The sequence below is a fragment of the Temnothorax americanus genome, unplaced genomic scaffold (genome assembly GCF_048541705.1).
Source record: "Temnothorax americanus isolate GAGA-0224 unplaced genomic scaffold, ASM4854170v1 Scaffold2, whole genome shotgun sequence".
Taxonomy (NCBI): domain Eukaryota; kingdom Metazoa; phylum Arthropoda; class Insecta; order Hymenoptera; family Formicidae; genus Temnothorax; species Temnothorax americanus.
Genome location: NW_027509338.1, coordinates 6561716 through 6587889, shown reverse-complemented (window position 1 = coordinate 6587889; position 26174 = coordinate 6561716). Strand labels below are relative to the sequence as shown.

The window sequence follows — 26174 nt, the reverse complement described above, 5'->3', positions numbered from 1 at the left end:
TTGATATCCACTCCGGCGAGCGTCGTCTATCGTGCCGGCACGCGCGATGGCCGATTCAGGCTTTTAAAAATCCGGTGATTAATAATTTTGACCGAAGCGACCGAGTTGCGGAACACGCTCGCATGCACGGACAAAAATATCTATACATATTTTCCGATTCGATGTCAATCGGGAAACTAAATGTCGATCCGGACATTCCGGGCAACCACAATATGTTTCAACGCGTCACATCGCGATTGAATCAACGGTATCGCTCTCGATTTCTATGTCTCGATCAGTAACAGCCATTAACGGAAGATGCATTCATATTAGAAACAGCTAATTTTAGCGCTTCGATAAAAAGATTTCATTCTTAAGTAACTAGTGAATTTAAAAAGTTATTCATTCAACCCTTGCCAATAGAATTTTGTTACATTTGTGAAGCACTGTATCGAAGTAAGATCGACGATTTACGCCTTTTCAATAATCGGTTCAAGTGTGTCTTCATCTTTCGCGGCTGTCATAAAAAACGCATGCGAATTATAAAACAGACATCCGTTATAAATTGCCGTAAATTGTAAGACAAAAAGATGCGATACGAAAAGCGTATCGAAACTAGAAATTGTTGTGGAAAAGTTCCTCGAGTGACATATTTCATTGAGGCAAGATTGAAATCGCGAGACAGCGACCGTATATTTGTTCGCGCGCGCGTCCCGATTAAAATTCGCAATCCTCGCACGAGATACGGTTCATACTTTTGCCGGTGTCCCTCGGGCGAAATCCCCCGGCGGACTTCGATTCGTTTCAATTATCGGAGGTAATTTAGTTTCGGTTTATTTTCCATTCGTACACGCGCATACGCCGGAATTTCCGTCGGCAACTTATCACATCCAATGCTCTTCCCCTTTCCTTTCTCTCGATGCCGTACGAACGATTATAGCGGTGATAGAGTGAGCAGATTCGGATTATAGCTATATATATATTATTTTCCGGTATTATCTTATTCTATTGTCTATTTACATAAAATTAATTTTTTTACACCAGAGAAGATTCTTCTTTACGATTATTTCGTAGAGTGAAAGATTTAAAAATATCTTGAAATTAGGATATTTAATCAAACATATTAATATAAGAGTTTTGTTATTAATATAATATAAATTTATTATATATTAATAATAAATCACATGTATGTGGACGCAAAAGATTTGTCATAAATTGAAAAGAAAATTATATACGATTTTTATAAACCATAATAATAATTATCATTATGCTTTTTCCATCTAGAAGGACGTTTTCTAAACTTCTCTTCAAAAAAATTTAATCAGTAATTATGTATAAAACAGAACTTGATGAGAAAACGACAAATTCTTCGTGTCAATTTAATACAATGAAATATAATTCACAGTAGTTTCAATATCTAAAAACAGTAAGAACACAAATATCTGTTAAAATTAATGAAACTAATATAGTACGTGTTTTTATGTATTTATTCTCGCTTATATATTATTTCTTTATCAATGTAGTTTCATTATTGTTATTGTAATTTGCTTCAATACGTTTCTTAAGAAGAGTTACCCAATAGCCATGTTTGGCTGTGCAGCCAGCGTGCGTTGCTGGCAGCGTAGTACTCTGCTTTCAGAGTCGTAGGTTCGAATCCCACCGCGCCGCGTTTTGTGTCTGATCTCTCTCTCTCTCTCTCTTGTTCGAGAATTTCATGCGATGATGATACTTTAATCGTTTACTCGAGGTTTTGACGAAACCGATGGTTTCGTTGAAGTCAGTGAATTTGAGAATTGTCATAGTTACTCTGAGCATGAAATTCATTAACAATATTTTATAACGGTTTTGAAAGAAAAGAATGCTGCTTAACGTTTTTTTTATTCTATATTACATTATTGCGTATTATAATTCGCGCGTATTATTTATGCCAGAAAGCATATTTCAAGAATGTATTCACATAAATAATATTTTCCAACACGCTGCGCCTCGATTATCGAAAGTTCTGTATAGAATTTTCTTAATTAAGGATTATTTCATGAAAAAACTGTCTAAAACAATAAGTTGAAATAGAGGAAACTATGCGGAATGGACTAAAGAAAGCAATAAATGAAGACAAATGCCAAGAGTAGTCGGCGTAATCAACACGTTAATTAGCATCGTTCTGCTAATTAGCGTCGTTCGTAACGGCTACCGTGCTAACGGCGATGTCTTCGCGAGCTGACCTTTCGTAAGTCGACCTTAAACTTCGCACTCTCCTTCTTCCTCTTCGCCAGGGCCGAGGCCGGAAGCAGCCAACATCAGCTTATATTTTATGCCGGTAGTTACCTTCCAACTGTACGGTTGATGCGTCCGTAATGTTCAATGGCACCCTCCGAAAGGGCGTGATTAATTCTCATAATGGCCGCTGCGTCGACTTAATGAGTGCGCTTTGTCGGACGGTCGTTGGCCGTCAGCCGCGCGGGAGAAAAATGAAGGGCGACACTTTTTCGCGGAGATAAATACGGTCGGTGCATCAACTTGCAGACGTTGTAGGCGGCTACCGACTTTGATAAAGCAGGTTTCCGGCAAGTCAGCATACTGTGCCGAGTAGAACGTTATCGATACCGTGACTAGGCGGGCGCGATAAACGTTATCTAACATCTCGGTTCAATGAAAAAGTCGCGAGATCAAAGGGAATGACGGAAAAAAGTTCTTTCGTTATAACGAGTCGCCTTTTTCGCGTAGTAATTCCGTCGCTCTTATCGAAGTATAAAATCGCTGTTACAATTTTCGTGGATTTTTAGGATGTAGGTGTAAACGTGAATATAAGCTCTTTACCACTCCGTAGTGATGCTGTTTACCTCATCTTATCAACTGTCATTGGGTCGTGAGTCAAGGCTGATGCGAATTCGTGTTTTGCGGTTTTTTTTTTTCGTTCACGCGAGGCCACGTCTTTGGATTTATGGACAGAGAAAATGAAATTGCAAGCGAAATCGCGCGAAAGCGTAATAATTTGTTATACTTACTCGTTAATCGGCGTGACAATTAAATGGTGTGACAATTAAATTAACCGCGAGAGATCTTGATCGAATTATTAGGTTTAAAATTTATTTATTTTTTTTTTTTACTGCATTATCTTCAATATTCGCAGAGTGTGTATACGAGTCGATTCTTCTCTTCACGCCTCGTTGCGAACATTCGTGTTCTTGTTACGTCGAGCACGTCGGCACGTGTCGGGAGCCCCACGTGGACTGCCGCGATCGCAACTGAAATCAGTCCATCGGGTTCAACATCCTTTCTTTACCTGGCTGCGCGCCGCTTACATAAAGACATCCAGTTACATCACAGATCTTTCGTTTTTATTAGTCTACGTGAATTCTTAACCTTTCAACTACGTGGTTTAGAATACATCACACATGCTCGCGCACCGTGCGCTTCGTCGGACTTTTCTCGTGTAATGTATCTCACAGCAATGTATCAATCGCGATATATCATAAAAAAAGGCCGGTGTATTATCTAATCAGTATCGATTTTTAAAAAGTAAAAGTTTTAATTTTTATATTTAAAGAAGAAATACGAAAAAATGTATCTTTGATACCATAATATATAGGTATACATTAAAATACATGAAATATATTAATGTGGGTATATGATATGTAGGTATATATATCAATATACACTTTTTAAATATATAAAATACATGACAATGATTTAATAATCTCTTATCAAAAACATATAACATATATTTTATATATTTAAAAAAATCTATATTTTTGTATATGAATATATTATATACATAATATATAAAATTTCATGTATGTTTTATACATTTTATTTTTTATATGCTAATACATATACAATAACGCATTTATTATTATAATACAACAATAAATAAATAATTAATGAATTTTCTAATGTAAACCATTTCAAAGCATATGTAACTGCCCGATGTGTGTAAGTGTTATGCGTGTTAATTAAGTGACGCTAGAATGTTACCATCGGAGTCGGGAAAGTCGAAGAATCGCATGGGCGGTATGGGAGAAGGGAGAAGCGAGTCACCGCACCGGCGCGTGACTTTCCTTGACGCAATTTAGAGTCACGAGAGGGTCACGCGAGAAGATGGTGTCACTAACCGACGGTGTGCACGGACAATTCGTTCAGTGGCTCGATTAATCACGCCGCTGAACCGCGCCGACATAGTTAATTAATTAATCGCGCCTGGTGATCGTGACGCGCGTTCGCGTGGGACGTGGGGACGGCATCCCGTTTCCTCTCCGAGGAATGCTGTAAAAGGGCGCCACCAGTCGGGTAACCGGGTTCACGGTACGAGCCTTTTCGGTCTCGGTCGCAGCGTGGGTGGGCCCAAAGCGGTACAGTAGGCTGGGCCTGCCGGCCTCGAATCTGAACCATGATCCGGTTTTTGCGACGCGACCAATGCCGACGACAAAGGAATTTCTACGAGACTCGGCTCGCGTTGCGCTCAACTTCTCTATCTTCGGTAACTCTAACTCCGGAAAATTCTTCCGGAAAATTTTCCTTCAACTTCTCGCGGAAAGTAATGAACTTGCTTGCACCAATCCAAAGAGTAACATTGGGTCCCGCGTATATGAAGATTTTGTTCTGCATTCGGATAATCGTGAATGAGAAGTTGTTAATTATTGGGAATATTTTTCGCGAATATTTTCGCGTTTATCCGCACGATATATCTTGTACTATACATTATTTGAATACGCGCGGCGCGTTCGCGCGTTAAATTATTCAAGCCAGAGCTTCCAGTCTCCCCTCAAAACGAGCGCTGCAAATGGACGGATCAGGCATTCTGGCCACCGAACGCAATCGTCGAATCGACGGCGGTCTCTTTTCCGCGATTGCACGACCGCGCGAATTCGCCACGTGTCGCAGTCACACATCGAGCGAACGTCGATTGCCATCGCCCGCGCGCTATTTCGTGCCCAATGAAGCCGGAAATGATCGAGCGGTCGGGTGTGAGTTTTAGCGCCTGATGGCGAGAGTCCAGCTCGATAAGCGTCGTTCGGTAAACAGGCGGAAAAACAGCGATGGGATGCATGTAACGCATTGAAATTATCGCGGGTAGAGCTAAATCGCGTGACGGAATCGCGTCTTCCGCAAGTTGCATGCATTCGCACGTTTTCAGCATCTTATGCGCTTGCGCTTCACCCGAAGTTAAAGAGCGCGCTTTATTCCCGCCGGATATACGTTACTCCCGTTCGCAACGGGAAAACGAAAGCTTTCACTTCCCGTCGTTGCCGGAGCGACGCGAGCGACGGCGAAAGGTGCATTTTACTGCCGCGAAAACAAACACCGATAAATAAAAAAAAAAACTAGAGACGAGTACGCAGGACGGTATTGTATCGCGCGATATAATAAAAGCTGGAAAATAATCAATACCTGAAAATTCGACGGCGAATATCGGTATTATTTTAGGCTCTGAAGATTTCGGCGGAGAGAGTTTTAATGCGTTATGGCGTAAAAACGATCGCCGATATATCGATTCGCGAGAGATGGGCCGAACCGGAGACGATTCGCGGCGGCCGACGAGTTTTACCACTCGGGTTTTTTTTTTACGAGGGCGATAGAAAACGCGAAGTGTATTTCGGAGTATGATACCATCAGCATTTTCCTTCCTGCGCTACGACGCGACACGCGTATCCATTATTATCGAATGTCAGTAATTTACGAGAACGTAAAAGAAACCAGCTATAGGCCGCCGAGTATCCATTAGTGCAGATGTTTCCTTCGAGAAACAAAGACCGTTTCCGCTCTCGATTTACGCGCGAGGCAATTCGTTATCGCGGCCAGGCGCTTCATTACACCGCGACGGGCCCGTAATTGTTTCGATCTAGCTTTGCTGTAACACGGCGAAAGACGTCGGCTGTACGAGGGATTAAGTCTCTGACGAAGATTTAATCCTTCGCGAAATCTACGTCGAAGCTGACGTCGTTTGCGACGCGGTAATCTCGCACATTTTTATACACACTCAACGCGAACGAAATTCGTCAGGTGCTGCGCTCCTCCGAATGGATTAATCGCGTCACGATCGATCTCGATCTCCTGGGAAGCTCGTTGCACGCGACTGTGATTGACATTCCTGTGTTTCATTAAAGCCACTTCGCGCTTACGTTTACGTAACTGGTCGTGACGCACTCCGGACAGTTCAATCCGTCACTCGCTCGCTGTGTGCAAATTGCTGTCCCTCGACGGCGCCTGACGCTGCGAATTATACTCCAGTTCGTCAAATGTCGGGATATTTCAATAATCAGAGATCAAAGAGAATACTTTTCCTTTTGCACTCATCGACTGGATTTCCGTTTAATATTCGCGAAATCGCAATGTAGAGCCGATAGGCCGGCCGGCCGGCCTCCATTCAAGCGCCGCGCGCGAGGCCGCGCGGCTATTCACGGTGACGAAGCAATTTTACAGCGCAAAAATTTTCCAATCTTACTCCGATTAGCGATCGCTCCACGTTGGCGCGTTGAACAAACGCGTGCTCCATCGCTATGTGTAACAGGGCTTTTTATGTTATTTTAACAATATTTGATTGCGTGTCCAAAGCGCACGGACAACACCAAGCGCGATAAAAAATATTTCTCAAAATTTTCGCTCTTGATAACATAACGTTACATTTCTCTATTCTGGTTATAGCAGAAATATTAATGCCAATAGTATATGTATATAATGGAGAATTATCCTGGAAATTTGCACCAACTTAGGTGATTGCATTCCGTGACTCATCGTGCAGCCGGACGGTTCCGCGGAATATTTTCCCCGTGTTCACTCGATCGCGCCGGCACGGCGCGGGCGCTTCGTTCCCGCTAAAGTAAGGACTCCTCGAAAGTGCCAGATCGCATTTGCACGATTCGAACGGCGGACCGTACTTTCACTCGATCGACTGTCCCGTACCTCGTCGGCACGTCGCGGTCGGGGCTCTCGCCGCCGTAAACGCAAAGAGGAGAACCGCTTTGGACGCGGAGCGGTGCGACGCGAGAAGGGAGAGGAGACTCCGGGCAGAAGGAGAAACGCGAGAAGAGGAAGCGGACACGCACGCACGCACGCACGCACGTACGCACGTACGGCGGCGTACGTACATACGTAGCACATACGAGCGAACGAGCGAAACGAATCGAGTGGGCGCTCGCGAGTCCGGGGAGAGGTTTAGTGACCTCGGCGTGTCGTCGTCGTCCTAAGGAGAAGCAGAAGGAGTAGGAGGACGACGACGACGACGACGAGTACGAGCACGGGCGCAAGCACGAGCACGACGACGCTGAGGCGCAACGAGACGACGAGGAGTGGCCGAGAAGAAGAAGAGCAAATTGGTGCTCCCGGTAGCAGGGGCCCATGAGCGCCGTGGAGGAAACATTACGCAACGCGTCGAGGCGCAGCAGATACGGCACGCGCGGCAGCGGCAGCGGCAGCGGCGGCTCGATCGGCGCCGATTGGTCCGCGCCGGCCGCACGGGGCCCGGCCCAGCCGACCCCCGTCGCTGCGCCGGCCGCCACGTCCACCGCCTTCACCAGGCCCCAGGATATCACGGGCCCGACCAGACGCCAGTCCTCGCGCGATAACGTCGATTCCGCCGGCCAGCACACCCCACCTGATCACACGGACCTTCTCTTCAAGGTCCTACCTTGCCCCCTGATACCCGTAACCCGCTTCCTCGCGCGCTCGCTCATCTCACGCGACGATACGCCAGCATTTCGTTGTTCTCTCTTGTTTCTCTCGCTCGCCGAGCGCGACCAATCCCTCCGCGGACGTGATCGCTTTTTGTAATCTTATTAATTTTCTTTTGTTTATTTTATTTTAAATTTTTTAATGTTACTCTTTGGAAACTGTGGCGTATTTTTAAATTTGGATGGTTAGTGTAGGCCGTATTGCCTCGCTTTCTCTTTTTATCTCTTCTGTTGAATTAGTTCGGTCGAAATTAAGATTTGAAAATTACGCGAACAGATGAGCGAGCTGGAATAAGAATGAAACGATTATTTGAACAATCGTTGCTCAATGCAGGTGATGTTACTCGGTGACAGCGGCGTTGGGAAAACCTGTCTTCTGACGCGTTTCCGCGACGGCCGCTTCCTCGCGGGAAACTACATAACGACCGTCGGCATTGACTTTAGGGTGAGACTTTAGGGTTACCATCTTGTATTTATTCACTGTGTGTTAAGTATTAAATATTAAAGATTGAAATTTTTAAACCAATACCTTAAGTTAATAACATTTTGTTATTTTTTACTACCATATGTGTGTCAAAATTTATTATTTTAACATAAAACAGTATATTATTTTAACTTTATTGATTTTGTTTAATTTACATTGTTTTAGTTAAATTAACGATAAATTTTTTTAGTAGGAGCAGTAGCGATCTATATAAAAATGATTAAAAATGACTGGAATTGAATATAATTTGACACTACGAATTTAACAGTGCATACGCGATTAACAGAGAATGCTCTCGTGCCGATAAACTTTCCATTAATGATTCTCTGACAACGAAGTGTATGTTGCTCACATTGGACGACGGTACCTTCGTGATTTATAAGACTGGCCTTCGTGGGATGTTAAATTTAAGTAAAATACACAAATACAATAGAAATGTCTTTCCTATCTTTGCAGAACAAAGTTGTCACCGTCGACGACACGCCGATCAAGCTGCAGATATGGGACACAGCCGGCCAGGAAAGGTTCCGAAGCGTAACGCACGCTTACTACCGAGACGCACACGGTAAACTCTTTTCTTTCACGTCACAAATCTGCCTTGATTCAATAAGGCGCGGAATATTCGCCCAATACAAATTAAATGGATCGAAATTGAAATTAGGAAAAATTAACGGAAAATGAATATATAATTTTTTTTTTAAATTTGAAATATTCATTTTTTCGCTAGTATTATGCAAACACCACGATAAATCATACGATATAATATATTACATTTGGAAATTATATGTAGGTATACATATATATCGCAATTAATTTAACACACTAGGATAATCGCGACGTGACGACATTCTTGATAAAAACGTGTTTAACACAGTAGCATCGTGCTATCGATAAATACGAGATTGTTGGTGATGATTCTCCACACGTTGAATGCAATATCTCGTAATTATTTTCAAACGCCGCTACGATCTCAAAGCCGTGCATACGTTTTACTGGTTCCGCGTTTTACACAGCGGAAAATAATGAGAAATATCTCTCCCGGCGAGAGATAACGCGCTTTCGAGCGTCGGGTATTTAATGCATGCTTGGTTTAATCGAGGAGCTTTCCTCTTACGGCAATTACGAAACGCGAATTTTAATCCGATTATTGTTCGTCAATTGCCTTGCGCAAAGTATTCCAGATTCTCTCCTTTGAATTGTTCTTAATTTGCGAATCCGACGATCGAATTAAAATCGACTTTTCCGTAATAAAATGGTGATTTGGCCCAATATATTTTTTCTAATAAATTTTCAACAATTTAAATATTGTTAATTATATTTATGTATAATTAATTAATATTATAATTGATTTTGAAATGTAAGATGTGTGTATGAAGAGCACGTGTAAAAATAAATATAGGCAATTTTAAACTAACTTTTGCTGTAGAACTCGAGAGAGAGAGAGAGAGAGAGAGAGAGAGAGAGAGAGAGAGAGAGAGAGAGAGAGAGAGAGAGAGAGTTTAGTCCTTCTTTTCTGTCTTTCTCAAGGCGACTCATCTATACCAAATTGGGTTTTGGGAATGGGAATTTGAGACTTCTTGTGCATGTACTTAACGAACTTTCCGAGTAGCATAGAATAGCAGCGTTACATTGGTGCGGCTCCGGGAAAATCTTAATTGCTCGACTTGGTTATTCACATTCGAATTCGAAATGTCGGTTCGTTTCCAGGCTTGAGAAGATCAATTTGGAACGTTACCGCCATCACTCCCGGCGAACTCGACTTTACAATGCATGAACCATTCGTAACTTCCTAACCCGAGCCCTAGCCGTTGTTCCCGATTTTGTTGCTCCGCCAGTTCTGGCCAGATGCCAAACTCGATTCGCGTATATAGATACGGAGGAAGGATTGTCTGAAGGGGGAACCTCATTGTTTATCCGTCTGACAGTTCTAAAGTTGTTGCGACAATAATGCTGCGTTGCATCTCAACTTCAGAAGTATAATCATTCCGGTCGAGTGAATTCGACGCAATAATTAGACGCGTCAACCATCTAGAAGATTAGATCGCGACCATTGAGATCGCATTATATAGAATTGAGGCGTTTGAGGCAAAAGTGAAAATTGACTTTATAATTCGCGAAGCATTTTAAACTATATAAGCTAAAGATTTAAGTATAACATAATAAGGCTCATTCCCGAATAATGTCCAAAAGTGAGAGAAAATCATGTATTCACAGATTATAATATTTTTGCGCTTTTGTTCTGAATTCGATTATCGTTTAATGTATTAAACTTTCACATGTATAAGACATACACGTATATAAACGGATGCATTTACATACGTCGTAAAAAGCTTCTGACCGTCGCGTGACGTAAAGTCGATTAAGTAGTCAATGAAAAAGAAGCAATTCACACGACTGGCGTGTTCCAGCGCTTCTGCTGCTGTACGACGTGACGAATAAGACGAGTTACGACAACATCAGGGCTTGGCTGAGCGAAATCCGGGAACACGCGAGCGAGGATGTCGTCATCATGCTGCTGGGTGAGTCGCGTTTATATTTATAGTTTCCGTACCGATACGATAGATCTCTGCCCACTTGGGATCCTCACGTTTAAATGGGGATTTCGATTTTCGGAGAGCTATCTGGACGACCTACATAAATTTGATTTCAGCAGCATCGGTCAGATTGTCCGAAGTTGATATACATCCAGCTATCGAATCCGATTTAAATCCAGAGATTGAGAACCAACAAAATCCAAGTTCCGGGAAAGATAAAATTCAACTCGCTGCGTTTCCGCTTAATGCAATTTGGCTCGCTTTGGAGAGCAATTAAGACAAATCTTCGCGAATCCACGTTCGACTAGAAAAAGCGTTTGATATGAGCGTAAGAGGAATATGAATATTTTCGACCGTCCGCAATTTTACGTGTAATTTTTAGCTTTTAATTTGAAATCCTATTTCGATCCGAATGTACATCGTATGGACTGTCGGCTCACGCAAATTGACCTTGATTGCTCACGGGCAGTCCAGATCGCATCGACCGAAAACACTATTAGCCTCGGAAAAGCTGGAAAAGCTGGATATTTTGTGGTAATTTATTTTCTCGTCGCTGTATCAAACTGCAGGTAACAAGTCCGACTGCGGAACGGACCGTGCCGTTAAGCGAGAAGACGGCGAGCGATTAGCGCAGGAGTACAAAGTGCCGTTCATGGAAACGTCTGCCAAGACTGGCCTCAATGTCGAATTGGCGTTTCTCGCCGTTGCACGGTACGGTTTCGATAAAATCGACGAAAGTAGAATAGTGTGAACGAACGATGCTTGAAACTGCACTGATTTTTAGTTGATTTCACGTTAACGCTTGATTAACTCCAATCTTAGTTTAACTGTCCCTCCGAAAGGAGGAAAAGTCTTTTTAAAAACAGATAAAAATGAGCTTATAAAATAAAAGTTAGTCGAGTTTTTGCAAAGTGCTTCGTATATTTTTGAAAGAAAGACCAGCACGATAAATCGATAGAACTAAACGACACCGATTGATTTCAGAGAATTGAAGGCTAGAAAAAGCGACAATCCTGATGGGACGAAATTCAACGTTCAGGACTACGTGCGTCAGCAGTCGCAGCGAAGCTCCTGCTTCAACCCCAGCTGCCTGACAACCTGAACTGCTTTCCCTTTTTTTTTACGTTAAATTAAGAGGATACGCGAACTGGAACCGCGCATTGGTCGCGAGGAGATCCGGCGCGAAATTGCCATATCGTGAGCCAGGCATTCATTTGATTTCCGCGGGAGAGAACATCGTGTAACATTCGTCGCGGGACGGTATATACATTTTATACTCGATTCATAGAGTAACTTATTTGCGAATAAACCACAAAGCAGGCAGATCGATCCAGATTCGTCGGGTGAATCAGAATCGGAACCGCGGTGGCGGAGAGAGCGGTCAATATGTTTTCGAAAAACGCATTATTTCGTTCAACGGGGAGCCGTAAATGTTAACGCAAACCGCGATATCGAAAGATCGACGAGTACAATCGAAATTGCTTGCGCTCTTAGAATAATCAGGGTCAGAGAGTTGAATTTCTTTTCAAGATAGCGTCAGGGGAAACGCGGAGTTGTTGTTAAACGTTATAGGCAAACATGTGTCAATGATTACTCGCACACGCTGTATATCAATGTGAATAGTTCTAAGAGGATAGAGAGAGTTTCACACGCATCAGGATACCCCCGTAGGTAAGGCTTTAGCTTGATGGTTCTAATTTCGCGTACGCCACATCCGCGTACATATACCTATACATACATATATAATATATATCATTAAGCGTTCGGAGCGATTATTAGACGATCGTTGAGCATAAGTTGTAACGTCGATTGTCGTACACCAATTCCGTAATCGTTCGTTACCATCGTTGTGCTCCATTAGCGCTCGCTGTTCGCAACAAAGGAGCGCGAATAATCTTCGATTTGCATACAATATGCTTGTTACGAGTTATAGCTCGGTGCGTTTGCATTTCTCTCGTGGTGCCTGCGTGAGCGAATAAAACGTCAATGCAAGCTCGGTCGACGTACCAAGTTGCGAAGTAGTGCGTGTCGAGAGAGAGAGAGAGAGAGAAAGAGAGTGGGAAGGAGGAAAAAGGAGAGAGAGAAGCTACATCTCGTAGGAAGAACGTGAAAACGATTCGCGGTCTCCGTCGAACGGAGTGACGTGCGAACACGCTCAGGTTTTCCTAAAATCCCTTGCTTTTTAGGCCTTCCTCTCTTTTTGCCCTGTTTTCTTTCTTCTTCTTTTCAGCCGAGAGAACGTCACGTCTATACAAACATCGCCAAACAAACTGCTAGTTATGAAAGACGAAAGTGAGGCAAACGAGAGGAGGGCAGCGGTCATTTTTAACGAGTCCAAAAACGTCGTCACCGTCATCACCGAAATCTTTTTTTAGAGTAGACGGTGCGTTTACTACCAATGATACTTCGTCGGATGCCGTTTGCCTCGGACCGACTCGTGACTAACCGTGACACTGTTGGCAGTCTGTAGAAATCTGGTGAATTCGTGATCGTGGGCATGTTTTGTAATCGACAAACTGATATTTATGTAATATTAGAGAAAGAGATACCGATGCCAATTGAGGGAAGAATGGTTATCCGCAACGTAACGTAGGAATCAAGGAAATTTATCGATCGTTATATCATGTCAGAGTTCTAAACAAAGTTGAGGATCGCTGTCCGTTGAAGAGTCAATAATAAGCTTAACACTTTTTAAATAAAGTTCTATCAATGTTACTGCGAAGAACCATTTGAGCACTCTTGATTTTTCTAAGTCCCTATTTTGCGATAGAATTAACGGAAGTACCGGGGACGCGCGCAAGCGTTGAACGTTAATTTTATAGCGAACGGAAATCCGAGAAGAATTTTTAGAGTCGGCGGAAGATTGAAGGAAATATATCACGTGTGTTACATCCTGATGTATGACATGCAATCTGTCTTACCTGCAGTGTACAAATGACAATTTCGTGTATCAAATGTATATTGAAGAAATATATGAAATAAAAGTCGACCAAATGTACGATATATACCTTTTTAATATTAATTTCCCATCCTGATCACCACAATTCTCGCGAGCAAAATTTGTTTTGATGTAAAATCTCGAAAAAAAACACAAACGCCGAATTTTATCTGTTGTTTGTCTGTTATTATGGAAAATAGAAATATTTTGTGTTTGAGATTAAAAATACAAAGAAATTTCATCGATCGGTTGTTTTTAGTAAAAATGACCTCTTTCTGCAATCTCCTCAAACATGACAAAAAAGTTTCATCGCAAATGAATCGTTGATGGGAAAATAAATTTATATCGATCCTAACAATTTTTTTATTTTTTGGTCTCAATTAATCACGCATTGAGATATATTCCAAGCGTTCAAATTTAGGTGGGAAAAGAGGGAACAAAACGCAAGAGATGCAAATAAAGCAATCGGATGATTTGTTATACTTAAATTAACGCGCGAGTTCCTTTTTTAAATGACATATTTATGTATAATTTAATATATAATATATACATAAAAATATTTTTATAATATTTGATTTGATTATTTAATAATGTATAAATAAAAAATAAGCTTCAGTTTTCACTGTCTCGTTTCATCTATCACGCATATGGTACAGTTCTCACAAAGTGGCCGTAATCAAACTTTGATTATCTTAATTGGCAATTAAGTTAATCGGAGTTTATTTGAAATCTTATTCCTCTTATGTCCATTTCCATCAATGCAGATTAACTTTAATCTCCGGTTTAACTTACTTTTGATCTTTTTCTAATTCTTAGAACTAGAAGAAGTAAGTTAAACCGAAATTAAAGTTAATCTACGTTGGTAGAAATGGACGTTTTTAAATTACATTGCATCTCATTTTTTTTTCTAAAATGTTGATCGTTCATCAAGTGTATGTATATGTAAGTATAAATGTATACGAACAGAGAGTGTCGAGCTCGGATCCGTGGGCAAAGTCTAAATGACCATGCGAATCAAATCAATGCTGGAAATCGAGGGAAAAATCACTCCGAATGGAGAGCGATATATATGCGTAACGTAAATCATCGACCACGTGGTCGATCTCGACAGACTCGTGATATTGTCTAGAGTGTTCCTTGTAAATTATTTACGTTACCACACAAATTACTTACGTTTTTTGTCATTTATATATATTAAATATTATATTAAGCATATATATATATATATATATATATATATATATAAAAGTTACACACGTAATGTGTTCCATAAATTATTCAAAATATTTATTGAATTAATACTTATATGTCTATTTATAAAATATTCATAACAGTTTATATAATTTGAATTTTTTAGTAAATTCTTTTACCTTTTATCAAAATATTGATATATCTGTGGTAATTAAGTCTGTTGCTCACGCAATAAAATAAATTTAATTATATTTTTCTTAATATTATTAATTATTTCTATTAAAGGTCCGGGCTGGATCTTCGTAGCCTAATAATAATATACGTTTTATTTTGTTCTTTTATCTCTTTTTTTTTAGAATTTTGTATATTTGCTCCATCTCAAATGCACAAAATATAAAAAAAGAATTAAGAAGAGTAAATTAAAAAAATTTAGATAAAATATATATTGCAATGCACTCTCTATTCCTGATACACATGTCCAGTTTTCGACAAAAAAATTAAATTTTGAATTGATTAATTTCTTGATTTCATACAATATTTGACCTGTATTTACTAATAATATTGTTAATTATATATTGTTATTAGACTACCAAGATCCAGCTTGGACTTTAAATGGCAATTTCTCTAATTGATTGCATGTAATTACATCGTGTCCTGTTTATGTGTCGTGTCACATATTATTGTTAATTATTTATATCCATAAATTGTATACCTATTTCATAGGAGATTTCTCATTAAATTATTTTTTTCTTATTTTCTCTCTAAAGAGAGTTATATATAATCTAATGATACTTATTCTCACACACACAATAGTAGTCTTACGTACGCAACTGGGTCGTTCTAACGTTTGCCAGCGTTCCTTTTGCCGCGCAGGTACAAAGCATCTCAACAAAACATACGGGTCGGGACAGAGGAAGCGCAGAGAGATACGAGATCGTGTAGGAGCGCGCTAGCGGAGTCGAGAGAGGAGAGGCGAGAGAGGAGGACGAGAGAGAGAGAGAGAAGAGGAGAGCGAGAGAGGAGAGAGGAGCGAGCAGAGAGAGAGAGCGAAGAGAGCGAGAGATGGAGAGAGAGGAGAGCAGAAGATGAGAGAGAGAGAGAGACGAGAGAGAGTAGAGAGAGCGAGAGAGAGAGAGAGAGAGATAGAGAGAGAGAGAGAGAGACAGAGAGAGAGATGAGAGATGCGAGAGAGAGAGAGAGAGAGAGAGAGAGAGAGAGAGAGAGAGAGATAGAGAGGAGAGAAGAGAAGCGAGAGAGATAAGAGCGATAGATCGAGCTAGGATATAGATAGCTCTTATCCTCTCTCTCTCTCTCTCTCTCTCTCTCTCTCTCTCTCTCTCTCTCTCTCTCTCTCTCTCTCTCTCTCTCTCTGAGACTCTGAGCGCGGGTTTGCTTCGCCTGCTTCGCCACCGTGAGCATCCGGTCGCGCCATCTTGGTGCGTCACCGGCAAGTTGGACGCGCGGAAACAGTGTACAGTGTACAGTGTCTAAAGTGTCTTCCTCGCCTCTTTCCCGGTCCCGGTTCCATCAGTGAGCACTTGAGCAGGAGCAGGCCATTCTGGCGGTGTCTGGCGGCTCTGGCCACTTCCGATTTCTCGTTATCCGCAAACAAAACGCTTGCGTCCCTAACCTGAGAGCTCATCGCAAGAGGGATACGTAGCGTCGGTGTCGGCGACGGCGTCCTGGTGGTCGTGGTGTCGTCCCGCGCCGGATCAGAGTAGCCTAAGCACGATGGACGAGGACGTGGTGGAGATGGTGGAGAACGTCTCGGACTTCGGGAACGTGAAGAACGTCTGCAGACTGTGCCTTTCCGCGGACGGGCCTAGATCCTCGGTGTTCGCAACGCAGGAGGACGAAGAGACGGAGGACTCGTCCGGCCACCGCGTGCCGCTGGCCGCCAAGATTCAGGCTTGCCTGTCGATCCAGGTGCGTGCGACTCGCGCGATTCGCGCTCCTCCCCGCGGTCCCCGACGGCCGCCTGATCCGCCCGATTATCTCGTGACCGCGGGCGGCGAGGTTTCGGCGGAGTGCATCGCCCGACGCGTTTCGAGGTTATGTTCGGACGGGTGCCGACTCGGCGCAGACTTGAGAATCATCGCGGTCGGGGCTGTATCTTCCAAAAGTCGCGTTTTACTCATATACTCCGTCTCGCGTTTAATCTTTATCTTTCCTTCGCGCTAAAACGCAATTACAACATCTGATTTTCGGTTGAATAAGCGAGCGAAGCATTTTAAATGCTTTTTAGAGAGAGATACGTGTCCTCTCAGATGTTTGAAGTATGGAGTAAGAGTAAGGCGTTTAGATGTGACATGATAATGTAAACAATATCAGTTAATATGAAATCAGAGTGTGAGCGTTACATTAGTAAATATAGCATTACATTAGTAAATATATTGTAAATTGTGTGAAATCGGGAAATTAAATAAGTCAAAATTTAATTTAAATATTTTGGTTGAAGAGAGTGGGCATGTGTATCAGAAGAGCAGAGGATGCAACATATTTTATCTAAAATTTTTAGTTTACTCTTCTAAATTTTTTGAATATTTTGTGCGTTTGAGATGGAGCAAATATATATATAAAATTCCAAAGAAGAAAAAAAACCAAAAATGATAATAATAGAACCACGATATAACCAGTAGGTAGTGGCACTCTGCGAAAAAATACGTAGTCGCTAAGATACAGCGGAGCAGGTTCTGTTTCTGATCTCGGATTCATTGAAATACATATACGTGCCCACATATGACCAGCCAACTAAGCCAACTAAGTATCCATGAAAATCGAGTAAAATAAAGCAACGTTATGTTAAGTACAGTCACTTTTTTCAAGAAAAAGGGTGACTATATTATTACTTATGATAGAGCACTACCACTACTTCTTCTAATCATGGAGATCAAAGGTACCGACACAGAGCTGTCACTGCTGGACTGCGTTCGGAAATTTTACTCGGGTGCACACCAGCGTCGTTCTGTGTCTTTGTTTTGTTCAATTTTTAGTAAGTAACAAAGATAGAACGATACTGGTGCGCACCCAAATGAAGTTTCCAAACGCAGCCCTGGTTATATTGTGGTATAGTACAGAACAAAACGCTCAGCTAGATTTGCAATCTTGTGTATTTGACTTGTGATTTAAAATGCTTGTCGAGATTTTTACCTAGATTATATAATGTGCTTCATTTTTTAGATTTCAGCAACCGACAGGTTGTCCACATTGATATGCGCAAATTGCGTGAAGAGCGTTAATCAATGGCACACCTACAAGGAGTCGTGCCTGCGTTCCCAGGACAAACTGCAAGAATGGCTGACAAGTCAGTTGCAATCAAATCCTCCGGTATGTATTTTTAAATGTACTAGGACACGATAGTTTGTCATTTTTACTGTTATGTTCTTGTATTCTCATATATTTCCAATATTCGCAGGTTATTCCAATATTCACGATCAAGGACGAACCAATGGACTTTGACGAAGATAATAATGTAGAATCTATCTCGGAGATCACCAATAATGTGGAGCAACCAGTAAGTATAATCTTATCATATTAAAACTATTATGATAAAAAAGATTTCTCTACGTAAATATTGTCTGTTCTCCAGCATTCACCAATTCAAACAGTGGAAAACGATGAATGCAATAGTGAGAAAGTGCAAGAAGTAACGAATACCAGCGATGCGAAAGTACAAGAAGTAACAAATAAGAGCGATGCGACAGTACAAGAAGTAACAAATAACAGCGATGCGACAGTCCAAGAAGTAACAAGTAAGAGCGATGCGACGGTACAAGAAGTAACAAATAACAGCGATGCGACGCTACAAGAAGTAACAAATAACAGCGATGCGACAGTCCAAGAAGTAACAAGTAAGAGCGATGCGACGGTACAAGAAGTAACAAATAACAGCGATGCGACAGTACAAGAAGTAACAAGTAAGAGCGATGCGACGGTACAAGAAGTAACAAATAATAGCGATGCGACAGTACAAGAAGTAACAAATAACAGCGATGATACTAACAAAGATCCTGAACCAGTCCCACCTGCGGTGGAGAAGGAACCTAATAAGGAAGAAAATAAAGCGGATCAGCAGGATCCTGTAACTCTGTGTTCCATTAAAAGCGAGCCACAGGATGAAGACGATACCTATAGTACTATAGAAGTAGAATCCACGAATAGCAGTGAGTTGCTGTTGAATCCCATGGTAGCCAGCGGGACAGAGGAAACGATCATGGAGGCCGATTCCACGCAGAGGTCTAACGCGGCCGGCGGACCGCCTAAGAAGAAATTGAGACGCGGTCCTCATACCCATTTTAGAGGAGCGCGTGTTTTTAAGCAGAAATGCCATCACTGCCAGATATTCCTGCACTCCAAGTACACGTACATGAAGCACATGAAGCGGTTCCACAGTAAAGAAAACGGCATTGACAATTCGGGATCGCAAAACGACGACGAGGAGATTGAAGATGTGGAAGATGAACTGATCAGCATGGAAAAGGACTCACCGCTGACGCAAGTCCAACAGGACATTATTAGTCAGCTGAAAACATTCTCTTGTTACATTTGCGAACAGACGTTTAACGATCGACGCAGCACTCTCTCTCACATACGTCAACATATGCCAGATTTGAGACCGTATACATGTATCGCCTGCCTGACGGAGTTTCCAGATCGATCGATGTATCAGTTACATTGTGGAGCTTCCTTCGAGTGCGCCATGAAGATCGCCCTAGTTATACCGAAACATGGTAACGAACAATACTTCACGTGCAACATGTGCCTGCGCTCGATGCCTGGTAGGAAGGAATTACTCAGCCACTTGTCGAAGCATTCTGACAAACAGTACGAAGAGATGATGTCGCCAACGCGAGCTCCGCCCAAGCTGAAACCGATGGCGCCGTTACCATCGAAAAATAACCTTCCCGATAGGATCATTAAAGGACCTTACAAGAACGGCGATCCGGCGCATAATCATGCCTGCGATCTATGCGGCATGATCTATCGATACCAGCCCAATATGGTCAAGCACAAGCAGATGTGCATGCAATTAGATCCGGAAAGCAGAGTCCTGTACAGGTGCGTACATTGTTACATGACGTTCCTCGTATTTAAGAAATTCCACTACCACATCACGGCCGACCATAAAAAGAAGGATTTTACTTGTTTCGTATGCTTTTCCGTATTTCGATCGCCGAGTGATTTCCTGACGCATCACGAGACTCATCGCTCAACAACAACAACGCAGGCTAATCGACAAGTGCAACACGACGATACCTCGCAGAATGCAGCTCAAGCGCCATTGAAGGAACGCAACGCTTACGAAGCAAATGTCAAGTCGAGAGTCAGTTCGCGAATATCAAGTCAGAAGTATAGCTGTCCCCTTTGTGCCCAGACATTCTCCACGAGGGTCGAGCTGAACGAGCATCGGAATCTCCATCTCAAAGTGAAGATATATTCGTGCGTCATTTGCCGCAGTATGTTCAGCAGCGCCGGCGCCTTGGAGATACATATGAAGGATCACGGTATCGACGACCCGAACGAGAGAAACGCTAATGTTTCCTGCATGGAATACGGCAGCTTGGACGAGGACGTGAGGATCGAGAAAGATTCGGTGAATACAAGTGCCATCTCGGATCCTGGTACGCAGATTCACGAGTGTGGCGAGTGCGGTAAGGTGCTATCCAATTACGCTAATCTCCGGCGACATGCTAAAATCGCTCACCGAAACTGTAAGATGTACGATTGTACCGAGTGCTCGCGTATGTTCATGCGTAAAGATCTATATGATCAACATATGTTAATTAAACACAACTCTGCGAAGACAATGCTGCAGTGTCCGCAGTGCCCTAAGAGTTTCGTCTTCCAATCAAATTTCACTTATCACTTCCGTACCGCCCACCTCGAGAAATCGCAGAACGGTTATGCCTGCGACATTTGCGGCAAGGTCTTCGTCGAGGAAGCGTCTTTGAAAATACACAAGGGCTGGCACAACCGTGCAAACTCGCGTCTCAGCACTCGATTCATACTCGGCAATCAAAAGGCGGCCAACGGACCGCAGAAGGAATCTAGTAGCGTCGAGTCTGGTGAGAATTCAGAACGACCGGCGAGAGCACGGAAGTCTTTCCCAAATCCTCCACCTCAATCACCGTCGAAATCGGGAAGTTTCCAATGTCAGGTATGCAATGACAAATTCAACGATGTCACAGAGCTGAGGACCCATCTGTGGGACGTCCACTGCGCTCGTAACAAGGCGGAGAAGAGTTTCTCCAACGACGATCTTCAGTGCGAACTCTGCACGAACATTTTCCCCGATCAGGAGACCCTGGCATCTCATATGCAATGGCACAAGGCCAATCCCATTCTCAGCGACATACAAAAGACATTCTCCTGCGACGTATGCGGCAAGTCTTACAGTTCGAAGAAGGTTTTGTGGAAGCACAAGAGGCTTCACAAGGCTACCGCTGTGGCCTCGATCAAATTCCAATCCTTAGCCAGAAAACCGATGGCCACGCAGTTCCTGTGCAACTTTTGCCGCAAGGTCTTCTCGAGCAATCAGTCTCTGCAACGGCATAAACTTTCCTTCCACAGTAGCGAATCGCAGAACCAACAGCGCGCGCAGCAACAACTGTATAACAGCAATCGAATATCGTCGTACGAGGACGAGCCGAAAGCGAAGCGCATGAAGTTCGAGCTTGAAAGTGAAAATTCGCAGGCCAAGCTGTCGCCTTTCGCCATGGACTTCGCCGGTGAGAGAAGGAAGCCAGTCATGTGCCACGTTTGCAAGAAAATGTTCCTCAATATGAGCGTGCTGTACAAGCACAAGCAAACGGTCCATAAACCTCGTGTAAAAAAAGACTTGACGCCCGAATGCATTCCGATGTCGACTCAGGATGGCAAGTTTTCATGCAACATCTGCTTCAAGGAATTCCCCGGTCTGTCGAATCTGCGACAGCATTTCACGATCAAGCACAAGAAGACGGCAGCTGCCGAAGCCGGCAGCGGCGCGTCGAGCAATGACAGACTGGTGCTCCCGACACCGGCCAAGGCACCCGAACGGTCAAGGGAATTCGAAGTGACCTACAATAACGTGATGTACAGCTGCAAGCTGTGCAAGCAGTGCCACGTCTTCAATAAGGAGTCCATCATGAGCCATATCACCAATGTGCACAACACAGTGTACCAGGCCGACAGCAAGATGTTCCATAGAGAGACCAATCTGGGCGCTTACATAGTGAAGGACGCGATCGGAGCTACTTGCCCGCTATGTGACGTCAAGTATCCTAATAACAGAGCTCTGAAGATACACTATATCAAATTCCACGACGATGCCGATTAAAAGTCTGGATTGACTGCGCCAAGCAGGAAGAAAGGTTTTTTTTTTTTAATTATAACCACAAAAATCGATAAACCTCAAATCATGATTTTCTTCGAATGCTTAGGCGATATGTTTCCGAGACTGCGTCGACCAGCTTTCTGATGCATAATATTCTGATAAATCGATTTCCTTGATAAAGCGATATTGTCTTCGGATACGATTCCAAACCTTGAGATGAATTCTGAATCTTCACACAATCAATATGTAAAATCAAGTATACTCTTGCAAGTATATTGCAAGTACCATTGAGCCACAGTTTCATGAGATTAAATGAAACCATAAGAAGACGAATACTTTATCTTCAAATACAGGAAGTGTGTTATTTTAATTGCACACTTCAAATATGTATCTTGGTTGTTTATTTTAGAAATATTTTTTCTAACTTGAGAAACGATTGAAATATACTTGGGGTGTGCAATTAAAATTTGATTATCCTGTACATATTATTACGTTGATCAGGCTTTCCTTTTGCAGATACTTCTACAAGAGACGATCGCTTTTACTATCGCGAATAATTTGTTACCTGTTTCATATAGCTACTGTGTAACTGCGACCAATGAGGTGTGTAAATATCGAATCGAATAAACTATATGTATGGTGAGTTCAGGAAACATGGCAGCCTCTCGGTGTAGTTATAAGTTGATCGCTGCGGTCAGGTATGTGTCTACGTGACCGATTTTCCCACGAGATTAAACTTTTAAACGTTTGTTCACGTGCTGCACGTGCATCATGTTACCGTCTCGCGATTTTTACGTGTGTATATGTTTCTTATTCCCCCTTCCCCCGCCCGTATATATGCAAAAAAATAGAATAATTTTAAGCATAATTAAACAATTGTCACCGACATTTCGTTAGGCTTCCCAATATTTTGGTTTGATTGCAGCGATAGAAACGATAACAGCCTTGGGGATACTGCAAGAATCGTTTAGGTTTCTTTATCTATACTATAAGATATATTGGGTATAATTACAACTATTATTATGTACGGTATGCAAATAAAAATCGTAAATATCTTGCTTACATGTAACAGTATTTATTAAGAATTTCCTTTTATCGTTTCGGTTGTTTTGTTTCCGCTTAACTTGACAGTTTACTTACGTGTCTGCCATTCCTCTCATTCTTTTCATAGCGCGATGCGTTATATTAGTTTTATTACTAACTGCATACTTGTATTTCGAATGTACGAATTATAGCAATAAAAGAAAATTAAGAATTGCTGATTCTTGTTATTGAATTACTGGGATTAATCGTTAGATAGATAAAGTTCCAATTATATTCTCTTCTCTATATATAATTATGAGAATAATTTTATTTTAAAGAATAATTCTATTTTAAATAGTAACTCAATATTAAAAAAAGAAATAATTGTTGCAATCGAAAAAGAAACTGCGACAGGATAGAGAACTTTGAAATTTTCAAAAAGTACATAAAACTAAATAAATATTAAATTATAAGTTACTATGTTTCATATTAATTTACTTTATTAAGGGATTATCGTTATCAACTCGGTTACAATCCGAGTGGAGCCTTGACCTCTTGAAGAAAAGTCGTTCTCTGCAGACCTTGGCTTCCTCCTGATTTCGTTACAGTTGCAATTTTTAGATGAGGTTGTAAACTTCACCAAGGAACAGCGCACTTGTTTAATCCTAGTTCTTAGTATTTTGTTTCTATCACAATTGAATATTTTCTCACTCGAAATTCCTAATATCTTGTATGCGGAATGACAATTTCAAGAATCGAGCCGGATCTTTTGTTTGATAAACGACCGTTCTGGCACTGAGCTATCCCAGCATCCCGTGAAATATAAATATAAATACAGGTAATCCTCGAATAACATGCTACTTGAATTTCACGAAGTGCATAGTAGTGCTCGAATAGTACGATAAAAAACTGACCCTTCAAAGGTTTTTTTTTTAATCCCTTGGTACCAAATTTTATATGGATCTAGATGAGTCTTGAATTGCACGGTTTTCAATAGCACGGAACGTGATCTCCAAAATCGTATGGATTCTAAATCTCGAATAACACGATTTTCGATAACAATCGGAATCAATTAATTGATTCGAGAGTTACCTGTATATCTGTAATTTAAATATCAACAATTTTTCAAACTTGTCTCGAGTCTCATTGTTCCTATGAGCGATACATTGAAAGGCAAAAACGTAATATTTATAACGGTATATTTGGCGATGGTAAAGGTTCACGCATGGATATGGCAGGGATTAAGGAGTAGACAGGCAAATAATTTATCACACGAATATTTGGTACTTCCTTTTTTTATGAATGCACAAAACATTTTAATATAAACTTAAAAATTCGTACAACAATATGAAAAATTATAGACTATTATACACATGTATATAGATATATGTATATATTTATATGTCGTACTTTTTATTTTTTCCATTTTTCGGGTTTATCAATATATATATATATATATATTTATTTATTTGTTTATATTCCTTTGCTATATATCTTTTTTTTATTAACGGGATGGAAAACTTCCGTCTCTCACTAAGTTATGTATATTATGTATATATTATTATTAGAGTATTATATATATATATTACTATCATTATTATTTTTATTATTATTATAAGTATATATTAATGTAGAAATATAAAGTGAACCGTTGCACGATTCCGCGTCGTGTCTTACAATCAGAGTGTATCAACTCGCTAAATTCAGAGACAATAATTGTATGTCGATAATCGTACTTGCGGTAACGCCGACAATTTAATCATTAACAACGACAGTAATTAGCGATGAGGAGGAGGGGGGTCGGGGTACGCGCATAGTTTATCTCGTGACAACACGTCGGGTAAGTATTTCTCTCTCTCTCTTTCCCTTTTTTTTTTACTTTTTTTTTCCTTCTTTTTCACGATAGGATGACGAGAAAAGGTGCGCGAACGTCGCGCTCACGCTCGTCGGATCGTTCGTATCGCGAGTGCCCTCGCATCTGCATGCGTCCAGGGTGTGTGTCGCAACACACCGTGCGTGCGCGTGTGTGTGATCATCGCCGGAGTGCATTGAGAGTCACGTGTCCGTCTGTGCGTGGTACGCGTTAACGTGTGCACGTGTGGGGCGGACGAGTGTGCGCGCGATGTCAGATGTCAGGTGAGCGCGCTGTTAACGCATTATGCGGTATATCTGCACACAGCGGCGGATATACCGCCGGGCGCTCGGGGATTTTTAATACAAAACGCCTCGCGCGCTCTCCTTACCGCTGGGCGTGACACACCGCACGACACGTGTACACCGCGGCGACACATGGATTAAACAGTAGATTATAAGATACATAGATCGATAGAGACGTAGATTAGGCCAAAAATCTTCTCTCTGTCCCACCGTTTCGTGTTCCCGTCTCGCGGTGCTCGCGCCTCGGCGCGATTGTTGACCATTTTTTTTTTTCAACCTGATATATGCGAGTCTCTCTCGCGGTTGCGGTCGTATATTGTTGTTCCGTCTCGTCCTCAACCGTAGGTGTATCCTTTCGAAATGGAACGGTGCAGCTAGCGTTTGCCTTTAGTTTAGAAATCACGAGGCAACTTTCCTCTCGAAGTGGGAAATAATTATTTCGACAAGGTTTATAAATTGCGTCGCAAAATTCAGTCTGACAACACAGACTGTAATAGAACTTAGAAATACATTTCGTAGATTTCTCAAGGCTTTTTTTGATTTTTCACAAGAATTGTTTCACTTTCAATTTATAATGATAAATTTCTCGTCGCGATTCCGTCTTTCTGATTTAGTTTAAATTCAGCTGAGCTTCTTTCAAGCTCACGATTCATTCAGGTACGAGTCAACGAAATCGCTTAGATCTGATTTAGCTTTAGATCTAGATCGTACAGCGCGCGATCGAAAGATCGGGGACTCGAAGGGATACACCTCGCGTATATATATGCGTCTTCGAGATCGCGGTTACCGAAAAATTTCACTTTCTCCCCCCCGAGTACGTTAGAATACGCTACATACAAAGAGCTTTACGAGTTAAAGAGGAGAGGTATGTCGTTGTGCTGTTATC

The 26174-nt window shown here is 41.8% G+C and overlaps 2 protein-coding genes across 12 annotated transcripts in view; both read left to right on the top strand.

The window, feature by feature from the left end:
• The window catches only part of LOC143896978 (ras-related protein Rab-37), a 175039-nt gene extending 161372 nt beyond the window's left edge, over positions 1–13667 (top strand). For 7 of the 11 annotated variants that reach the window (XM_077405215.1, XM_077405213.1, XM_077405214.1 and 4 more), the window contains 5 exons: positions 7981–8091; positions 8587–8695; positions 10539–10649; positions 11234–11375; positions 11649–13667. In XM_077405215.1, coding sequence (XP_077261341.1) covers positions 7981–8091; positions 8587–8695; positions 10539–10649; positions 11234–11375; positions 11649–11766 — 591 coding nt within the window. In that variant the 3' untranslated portion in view covers positions 11767–13667. Of the gene's footprint in view, positions 1–6689; positions 7597–7980; positions 8092–8586; positions 8696–10538; positions 10650–11233; positions 11376–11648 lie in introns of all 11 variants that reach the window. The other 4 variants (XM_077405220.1, XM_077405218.1, XM_077405219.1 and 1 more) reach the window with 2 other exon arrangements.
• A 2595-nt stretch (positions 13668–16262) lies between these two features.
• LOC143896878 (uncharacterized) lies at positions 16263–23170 on the top strand. The gene is made up of 4 exons (XM_077404997.1): positions 16263–16719; positions 17974–18120; positions 18209–18307; positions 18383–23170. Exons 1-4 carry the CDS (start codon positions 16525–16527, stop codon positions 22109–22111), a joined length of 4170 nt encoding a protein of 1389 aa, XP_077261123.1. The 5' UTR covers positions 16263–16524; the 3' UTR covers positions 22112–23170.
• The last annotated feature ends 3004 nt before the right edge of the window (positions 23171–26174 follow it).

What these genes read in the sequence shown, in the direction of transcription:
- LOC143896878 (XM_077404997.1), top strand. Translation starts at nt 16,525, where the DNA reads ATGGACGAGGACGTGGTGGAGATGGTGGAGAACGTCTCGGACTTCGGG. An exon ending in AGGCTTGCCTGTCGATCCAG is followed by an intron (nt 16,720 to 17,973) that starts GTGCGTGCGACT and finishes TTCATTTTTTAG; the next exon opens with ATTTCAGCAACCGACAGGTT. An exon ending in AGTTGCAATCAAATCCTCCG is followed by an intron (nt 18,121 to 18,208) that starts GTATGTATTTTT and finishes CAATATTCGCAG; the next exon opens with GTTATTCCAATATTCACGAT.